Consider the following 10,575-nt stretch of genomic DNA (forward strand, 5'->3'; position numbering starts at 1 on the left):
GATAGATAGATAGGTATATATATATATATATATATATATATATATATATATATATATATAGATATATAGGGCAGGGAATCGCTAATTAGTAATAAAATTAATAATTAACAATTTTGCCAGGTAGCTCAGTATGAAAAAACCTTATCGGTAAAACCATTTATAATCATAAATATATAGGGATTAGCAGTATCCTGCTTCTCCAACATACTGAGAATTCAGAAATAGCTGCCAAATAACTACTGATTCCAAAACTACAAATTTTTCTCTAATTGATAGCGATATTTATGGTACACACAGAACAAAAAACAGAAGAGAAGTGTAAAAAAACAAACCTGCCTTTAGTTAATTGGGTACGATGATTATAAATGGTTTTACCGATAAGGTTTTTTTCATACTGAGCTACCCGGCAAAATTGTTAATTATTAATTTTATTACTAATTAACGATTCCCTGCCTTATATATCTATATTTCTAGTAATACATCTAAGGTGGATAGCTAAACCGCAACAAGTCGTACGGGACTTTTTTCTATGCGGGACTATTTATGACACACACTGAATTAAATTCATTGGGGTGAGAAATTTTAAACTCACTGGCCGATAAATTTCTTAATGTCTGCCTCACGTGGTCTTGATGTCGCATGGTCAAAATGTCCCAGTCTGCTTTTATAAGAAATTTGATATTCTGATGAGAAAATGGAGACCTCCTGACGTCACAGCTAACAGCCAGTGGAGCACTATTCATCAAATTGTCGTCCCAAGACGTTACCAGTCGGTCATACTGAGCTTGGCCCACGATCACAAGTTATCTGGACATCTGGGCACCAACAAGACCTTAGACCGTGTCAGACGTCATTTCTATTGGCCAAAGATGTGTCGAGGCATTGTTAAATACTGTAAAACGTGCCACACCTGCCAGACAATTGGAAAACCTAACCAAATCATTCCAAAGGTTCTATTACAACCAATTCCAGCCTTTGGAGAGCCATTCTCGCGCGTCATCATTGACTGTATCGGACTAAAATCAATATCTGATTACCATCATGTGTGCCTGTACCCAATTCCCAGAAGCTATCCCACTGAGGGACATTACGGCCAAGAACATTTTAAAGTCGCTCGTCAAGTTTTTCACCACTTTTGGACATCCGAAAGTGTTACAGTCGGACCAAGGTTCCAACTTCATGTCCAAAGTTTTTCAGCACGTTCTGTACGAATTAAACATCCATCAGGTCGAAATCAGCGCTTACCATCCTAAGTCACAAGGTGCCTTAGAACGTTTCAACCTGACATTAAAAAACAAGGATTGGGATGAAGGATTTCCATTACTGTTGTTTGCAGCCCGAGAAGTCGTACAAGAATCCCTTGGATTTAGTTCTTTTGAACTCGTCTACGGTCATACTGTTCACGGTCCTCTGAAGCTCGTGAAGGAGAAGTGGTTAGGAGGCGACAGTGTTACCATTAGCCTACTAGATTATGTGACAGACTTCAAGACCAGACTACACGGTGCATTGGAGATGGCCAGGCAAAACCCTCAAGTTATCTCAAGACGACATGAAAACCTGGTGTGACAAAAACTTTGGACATGAAGTTGGAACCTTGGTCCGACTGTAACACTTTCGGATGTCCAAAAGTGGTGAAAAACTTGACGAGCGACTTTAAAATGTTCTTGGCCGTAATGTCCCTCAGTGGGATAGCTTCTGGGAATTGGGTACAGGCACACATGATGGTAATCAGATATTGATTTTAGTCCGATATAGTCAATGATGACGCGCGAGAATGGCTCTCCAAAGGCTGGAATTCGTTGTAATGGAACCTTTGGAATGATTTGGTTAGGTTTTCCAATTGTCTGGCAGGTGTGGCACGTTTTACAGTATTTAACAATGCCTCGACACATCTTTGGCCAATAGAAATGACGTCTGACACGGTCTAAGGTCTTGTTGGTGCCCAGATGTCCAGATAACTTGTGATCGTGGGCCAAGCTCAGTATGACCGACTGGTAACGTCTTGGGACGACAATTTGATGAATAGTGCTCCACTGGCTGTCAGCTGTGACGTCAAGAGGTCTCCATTTTCTCATCAGAATATCAAATTTCTTATAAAAGCAGACTGGGACATTTCCAGCTTAGTCTTCGTTTAAGGCACTGTGCGATAATTGAAGTTTCTCAGGATCTTCTTGCTCCTTAATAAGCGTGTTCCGATCAAGAGATGTAGAAAATGACTGGTGGTCATTTGTAGAACTGTTACGAGTGTTGAAAATCTCGTTATGAGATACAAACGTATCAGACAAATCAATGCAATCATCCTCTGTGGGAAAACGACGACTTTGTGAACGGGTAATAGCACAGGCGGGAAAAATGTCTGGAAACTCTTCTGCAAGCTGCTCTGTACTGGGATCCTCTATGGGCATATCGGTGACACGAAGCTCTGGAATCACCTTACTTCCATGCCTAGCAACATGGAAACTCCTTCAGCGAGTATAAATTGTCAAAAACCAACAACTACTGAGCCCGTAACCAGTTCCGACTGTACATGTATTTGGTGAAGAGGGAACGGCGGTTACTCCACATTCTAGACCCAAAATAAGCACTCTGGCTCCAATTGAATTCTTCTCAGAAAACGGAAGGACGTCTTCCGAGATTAGACTCTGAGAAGTTCCGGTAGCCCGCAGGATTTTAATGGGCTTCAAATGGGTATCACCAACCAAAGAAACCAATCCATCTGTGACGAATTGCTTGCAGTAATCTTCAATAGCATCATCAGATGTGTCAAAAGTACCAGTTTTAGGCACAACAGCGGGCTGGTCAGGGTCAAGAATCTCAGCTTCTGAGGTAGATGAGACGAAGGCATTAGACGTCGAAGGGTTGTTCTTGTTTTTCAATTTGTAACAATCCGAGATCAGGTGTCCAGGTTTCTTACAATACGAACACTGTTGGATAAAATATTAGGCGTCGTGGTGTCAGAATTAGATATTTCCTTTTTGTCGGTGTCTTCTTTTCCTTTAGACGTTACTTGATCACTCTTCTTTGGATGACTTTTCTGTGGCTGGAATCTTGATGGCATTTTTTTGTGGGTGAAGTAATACTCATTGGCCAGACTAGCAGCATTATGTAACTCAGTAGCTTTTTGTTCATCAATATAAGTTTTTAGCTCAACAGGTACACGACTCTTCAATTAATAATATTTGTCTATGTTTGTCAGAGGACACCGATGAACAAGCTGGAGGACTTGGACTACGCAAATGATCTCGCGCTACTGTCACATTGCCTGCAAGACATGTAAGATAAGGTAGACCACCTGAAAGAAACTTCACGGCCAGTGGGCTTGAGGATCAGCCAGGAAAAGACAAAAGTGATGCGTATCAACAACAAGTAGGAAGAGTCAATCACAATCGAGGGGGCACCTGTGGAGGAACGTTAGTGAGTTTGTCTCTCTTGGCAGCAAGATCAGCAAATCAGGTGGATCATACGAGGACATCACTGCAAGAAACAAGAAGGCTTGGCAAGCCTTCGCTATTCTCTGGTCGGTATGGAAGTCCACTGCCATCTCAGCTCAAACTAAACTCCGCTTATGTAGTTCAAACGTAAAATCTATGCTTTTGTATGGCTCTGAAACATGGAGAGCCACCTGCAGCCACTACAAGAAGATCCAGACCTTCATAAACAAATGTCTCCGGCAGATCCTCCATCTGAAGTGGTTCGACAGAGTGCCAGACACCGACCTGTGGGAAAGAGCCAACCAGGAGCCCATACATGTTCAGATTAGACGAAGGAAATGGAGATGGATCGGAGCACATTGCGGAAAGAAGCCTCAAATGTGACACGACAAGCACTTGACTGGAACCTGCAGGGGAAAAGGAAGCGAGGACGCCCGAAGCAGACATGGAAGCAGAGCATTTTGGACGAGCTCAGGACCACCGGCCTGACATAGGAAGCAGCCAAGAAACACGCCAATGACCGCAAAAAGCGGAAAATAACTGTTGAGGCCGTATGCTCCACAAGGGGAAAAAAGAATTAAGAGAGTTGTTTGTCCTAATCACCATTAAGATTATTTGATGAACACCACCTGTCAAACATTATTTCCTTTTCACTGGCAAATTCAAACATAAGTTTGATTGTCAAGCTTCTTGTAGTTACGAAATTGTCTGCCTCTAACCTTCAGGGACTAATTCATATGCGTTCAGAATGGTTTGATTTACATACTTGTAATCATAAATTGAAAATAATATAAAATAAATTACAATGAATTACGTAAAATGCCTTCATGCATAGCTGGGACATAGGGAAATATATATATAAAGACAGCATAGCCAGAACAAATTTAAACAGGTGCATATCTGAAAATGTAATCAGTGGTAACGATAATTTATTTGTGTATTTAAGCAGTGAATCAGGAATCAGCTCAATACGCTTCTAACTTGGCACATTTTAGTACTAAATAATACGAAATTCATCTTATGATTTTAATTTTATAAATTAATTATCTAAAGATTTCTGAATCGAAACAGGTGTCAGAGATGTTGTCATATTTTATAATTAATGAGTAATTTTATTAATTACCTCTCCATTTTCTCCTTGTTCTTTAAATATATAATTGAATGAACCACGGTTTAAATGGTTACCTTATATTTGAACTTTCTATAGATTGGCAACTAACCTGTATTTTCATTGGATTTATGATCTCTTAATGAGGTTTATTACCTTTACTTGATTATATATATACTTTCGTATGTATGTGCGTATATATATATATATATATATATATATATATATATATACTCACATGCATATATATATATATATACACACACACGCGCATATACATATTCCTCACATCTATATACATAGACACACACAAATATATGTACGTGCTTGTGTGTTTGTGTGTGTGTGTATGTGTGTGTGTAAAGAAACTGCAGAGTATTACTTTAAAAGTTTCGAGTACGATTTTTTTGGATTTTGAAACGTTTTTTTTATTCTTTCAGCAAATTATTACTTACATTATGAATGTATTCACAGAATGTCTACAGTTCTTCAGTTTATCTATAGTCTTTTATAATCTTCTCAAAGATTATGTAAAACAGAAAAATACACTAAAAAAGATCCACAAAAATAAAAGAAAGAAAACCTTAAATTCCATTCGTTTTCATTGTTTTGCTTTTTTAAAGTGTAAACTGTTAGCAGTGTGTCTGATGTTGATCTCTGATTTGAGAAATTGCTTTTGTTAATAGTCACAATTCTATTTGTATGAAATGTGTTTTATATATTACATATTAGTTTGTTGTTGTTTATTCAGGCCATTAATCTGTGTTTTCTACAAGGAGGATACTAAAGACACAAAAGATAAGGTGAGTAATCCTAAATATCTTTAATACTTAAATTGTTGTTAAACATTTTAAAACAAACAAAATAATCAAAATACGTAATCTTTTTTTTTTAATTTCAAAATAACCATTAAATTAAACTGCCAACTTATTCCAGATTGACATTTTGTGTTTTCCTTTTTTTTAAAAATCAGACTAATCATTTAGTTGTGAAAGAACATTGACACATCTGCTGTTGAAACATTCGAGTCAGTGACATCATTACATAGTGAGGACAGTAAAATCTAATTAATTAATTCTACTTATTTAATGTAGAGAAAAAAATATTAGCTTAGTGACAGAAATATTAATTTTAATCTTGCCAAGTAAGGGCAACAACTTTTGATGTGTTTCTACTTTAACAGTCTTTGCATTTACTTGATTAGCAATAAGATAATTAACATATTGATTGTTGAAATAACACCGACGGAAATATTTACTGATGTGTCATAAGCACCATAGGAAAGATTTACCTCCAAGTAAGTAAATTCAAAACAAGATGAGTAAATTTTAAATCAGATGGGAAAATTAAAAACTGAATAAATCTGAAATCAAGTGAGCAAATTTTAAACTAGTAAAGTTAACTGGAAATTAGATAAGTAAATTTAAAACCAGAATGGTAAATAATTTAAACCAAGGTGAGTAAAATTAAAATCAGATGAATAAATATAAAACAAGATGATTAAATATAAAGCCATATGAACGAATTTAAAAGAAGATTAATTTTAAATCAAGCCAAAAATATTCAAAACAAGATAAGCAATTTTGCAGTAAACTTAATAAATTTAAAACACGATGAATAAATTTAAAACTGGAAGAGTAAATTCAAAACAGGATAAGTAATGAATTGCTGATCTTCATGTTTCTTCTAAAATTTTACCATAAAACCAGATGAATAATTTAAGCTCAGATGATTAAAATGGAGGTTAGCTCCCATATGAACGCAACTTAAAAGTTGGCTCCAGATGAGTAGAACCATTACTTAGTTAGTTTTAAAGAAAGACATTAGTTAGCTTCAAACAGCAGACAAGTAGAATCATAAATCAGAAGTAAACTGCAGATGAGTAGAACCTTAGATAGAGCTTAACTCCAGATAAGTGGAACCATAACATAGAGGCTCACTTCTGATGAGCCTCCTATGTAGAACCATAATTCAGAGGTAAACAAGTAGAATCAGTATTGGTTATCTCTTACATGTTGAACCAATGACTAAAGGTTTAATCCAGAAAAGTAGAATTAAAACACAGTTATTAGTGCCACACATGTAGGACTATAAGGCAGAGGTTAGTTTCTCATGAGAAAGACCATAAAACAAAAGTTAGCTCAAGTGAATAAAACTAAGACAGTTTGCAGAAAACAAAGAAGCCAAGTCAATAACAAATCCTGTATGCGATTGCTTGCCACTCAAGACATATCAACCAAATGTCCCCCCAAAAAAGGGACATTTAGTTGAAGGAAACATTGGTTAATGCAGATACATTGACATTAGGTCTGAAATTAGATTGGTTGTTCATGGTTGGAATGTTTTGACCACTTATTTGTTCAATCAGAAATTACTGCAGGGAAATAATAATCACAGCTAAGTGAAATTCACTCCCTCTGTGTTACAAATATATTTCACAGTAGTGGTAGGAAGTAATGAACTGTACAGCCTTCTGGTCTTTTGAATTCTAAGTTGTTGAACTAAAATAAAATAAAATCAATTTTAGAGTGAAAATTGATATCACCTGACAAAAACACTTTAATCGATATATTCATTAATCTTTGATAAAAACATGATGGACTTGGTTGCATGGTATTTTACAATGAAGAATATTCCTGGAGGTGTGATTAACTATCTTGCTATTAAAGGATGAGACATGGGAAATGGGGTATGACATCTTCCTGATTCTCGAAAAGATATTAAACTCACAGAGTACTCAAACTGTATTTTATATCAATCAATATGAACTCTCTAAACACCAATTAAATTTCTGATATTTAACTTGCAATTTTAGAGCAATCAATTTTACTTGTTCTAGCCAATAAAATGTGGCTATGGTGAAGCAATGCTGGAGAGAAACAAAACAGGAACTGAATTTCATTTCCTTTCAGTTCTTTCAAAATCCAAGGTAACTGTAATAACCTCTATCTTGGAAGATGTGAAAACATTTGTGAAGAAAGCTAATGGGTTTCACACCTGATTTATTGCAAACACCAAGGTGGATATTTCTTACTGCAATGCAATGGTGCAACATGTCTTAAGAAGGACTGATTCTCAAACAACACTTGATTATTTTTTCCAATGCAACTATATAAACATACTCACTCACATATACAGGCATATAGCTATGTACATGCAGAAACATACCCACAAATGAATGTATAAGAGAAAGTGAGCTAAGTTGAAAGAATATCCTTTTTATCAGAAATAAATCACCGAGTGGAAACTGTGTAATCATCTTGCCACAGGCTCATCTACAAATTTTAACCATATTGTTATCAAGTTAGTACAGTAACTTTTCAAGTGTACAGAAAAGTTTCTCTCTTTTTCATCTATGATAAAGTAAACTGATCACTTGTTAGTAATATTCAGTTTCTTTAGTTAATAGTGTAGTTAGGAATGGATGTTTTTGTGTGTTGATTGTTTAGTAGAAAGTAATCAGAGGCAGTAAATAATGTACCTGTTGTGTATCCTGCTTATCTTGAAGTAATTACTATGTGTCAATAGTTGGATCATGATGGAGGCAGGGATAATCAAACATTATAAATTACCTATTCTTGTGGAGTGGGGGATTCTTGTAAAGTGTAGTTTTGTTGCCAACCAGTGTTTCTCTATTTAGTGTTGAGTTATGTTGGGCAGAGTTATGTGGTAGTGGGTGGCGATTTTCTTCACTACTTCAGAGACTGACGACCCTGCCTGACATGAGTCCTGGGCTCAACTGGCTCCGGCTGACAGTACCCAGTATGGGCCCCTATCCAAGATTACGGAAAGGAGACAACCTTCAAAGAAGAAATCTGGAGTGGAGCCCCGAAGGTGGTTTAGTGTTCAACTCAACACTCTTCCGGCAGCTCCTGCAAGCAAGCTGGTGCCAAACATAATGCTCTGCACTCCATTGGACTACATCAGCAAGGTCGAGAGAGGAATCCTGACAGTTGGGCTTCCCAGGATTTTCTTATATTTAGCCCAGGCTGGCGCAAAACTGGAGAGGACACTTCAGTGCTGCTGTAAAAAGTGGCAGAAAAAACACGGGAAGTATCAGTCACAAGTGATAAGTTCATTCTGACTAGGAGTAGGATGTGGGTGCTACAGGTTACTTCTGATGGTGGGAGGGACCCTCGTGTCCTATTGGTTAGCTACTGCACACCTCAAGCTGGGAAGCCCCCGGTTAATAAGGTGCTGACCCGCCACAGGCTGCCTGCTTCATTGGGCGCTTGGAGCTAAGAGTTTGACTTGAAAAACGGTCTGAAACCTCTGCACTAAGCATAGATGATCAAAAGACAAGAAACTGCCAGTCCTGTAGTTAGCAAGCTGGAATGTCTCGACCATGTGCCTTGGTATATCTGATGACCTACTCAGGGTTGAAGAAAAAAGAAAGATGGCTATCACTGACTGCGAACTAAAGAAGCTCAACATAGACATTGCTGGACTGCAAGAGACAAGACTCCCTTCAAACGGCAAACTCAAAGAACAAGATTTCACCTTCTTCTAGCAGGGAAGAGATCCAGAGGAACATCATCAGCATGGTGTTGGCTTTGCAGTGAGAAACTCATCACTCTCTTCAATAGAACCACCATCAGGAGGTGCTGGGCGTATCCTCTCTCTGCGCTTCTTGAGCTCTTCTGGCTCAGTACATTTACTGATCATCTATGCTCCCACTCTCTACAGCTCAGAGGAAACCAAGGACCAGTTCTACAAAGATCTCAACTGTGTCATTAGAAACATACCAACCAACGAAAACATCTACCTTCTAGGAGATTTTAACGCTTGTGTGGGATCTGACCATGATTCGTAGCCCATTTGTGTTGGACATTTTGGTATTGGCAATATGAATGACAATTGTCAGAGATTGCTTGAATTTTGTACATACCATAACCTGTGCATCACCAACACATTCTTTGCCAACAAGCCATCCCGCAGGGCATCTTGGAGACATCCAAGATCTCACCACTGGCATCAGTTGGATCTCATCATCACACGAAGATCCTTTCTGAATTCTGTCCAACTGACCTGTAGTTACCACAGCATGGATTGTGACACAGATCATTCACTAATAAGCAGCAGGGTGAGGATTCTGCCTAAAAATGTCCATCACTCCAAGAAAATGGGCCGACCACACATTAACACTGCCAGAACCTCAGACCCTACACTGCAGAAATGTTTTGCTGTTTGTATCAAGTTTGCCCTCAGTAGCTGCCCATCCTCCTCTGCTGAAAGTAGGTGGAATTATATTAGGGAAGCTTCATATACCACATCAATAGATACTTTCGGCATGAGTGAAAGGCAAAACCCAGATTGGTTCAGTGCTGTGCTCTCAGAGCTGGAACCAGTTATCGAAGCAAAGCGCACTACTCTGATGCAATGCAAGAGTGATTCTTCTACAAAGTCACACCAAGAACTCAGAAAGGCAAGAAATAATACCCAACTGACTGCCAGACGCTGTGCAAATAGGTATTGGCAGGAAGTTTGTCAGAGTATCCAGTCAGCTGCTGACAGTGGCGACATCCGTGCGATGTATGCCGGTTTGAAGAAGGCCCTCGGTCCATCCTCAACCAAGCCAGCCCCTCTGAAATCAACTACTGGAGATCTCATCAAGGACCAAAGCAAGCAAATTGATAGATGGGTGGAGTACTACCAGGATCTCTACTCACGGGAGACCACAGTCGCTGAGGCTGCAATCAAGGGTGTCAAGATCTTGCCGGCCATGTGAGCTTGACAATCTGCCGTCTATAGCAGAGCTCACCAAGGCTATTGACTCCCTAGCCAGTGGCAAGTGTCCGGGAAAAGACAGCATCCCCTCAAAGATCATCAAGGCCAGCAAAAGCACCGCTCTGCTTCGATACCTTCATGAGCTTCTGTGTCAGTGTTGCGAAGAGGGTACAGTCCCTTAGGATATGCAGGATGCTAACATCATTACGCTTTACAAAAACAAAGGTGACCATGGTGATTGTAACAATTACCGTGGAATATCTCTTCTCAGCACTGTTGGAAAGACCTTTGCTCCCTTTATCCTGTCCA

General features: G+C 38.5%; 1 protein-coding gene across 1 annotated transcript; it reads left to right on the top strand.

Annotated features, from left to right (window-relative positions):
- The first annotated feature begins 9,385 nt into the window (after window positions 1–9,385).
- Window positions 9,386–10,267, top strand: LOC106879351 (uncharacterized). The gene has a single exon (XM_014928864.1). It carries the CDS (start codon window positions 9,386–9,388, stop codon window positions 10,265–10,267), a length of 882 nt encoding a protein of 293 aa, XP_014784350.1.
- The last annotated feature ends 308 nt before the right edge of the window (window positions 10,268–10,575 follow it).

The sequence above is a fragment of the Octopus bimaculoides genome, unplaced genomic scaffold (genome assembly GCF_046866305.1).
Source record: "Octopus bimaculoides isolate indiv1 unplaced genomic scaffold, ASM4686630v1 contig270, whole genome shotgun sequence".
Classification (NCBI taxonomy): Eukaryota; Metazoa; Mollusca; class Cephalopoda; order Octopoda; family Octopodidae; genus Octopus; species Octopus bimaculoides.

Excerpts from the sequence above, each read along its gene's own strand:
- LOC106879351 (XM_014928864.1), top strand. The coding sequence starts at position 9,386 with ATGAATGACAATTGTCAGAGATTGCTTGAATTTTGTACATACCATAAC.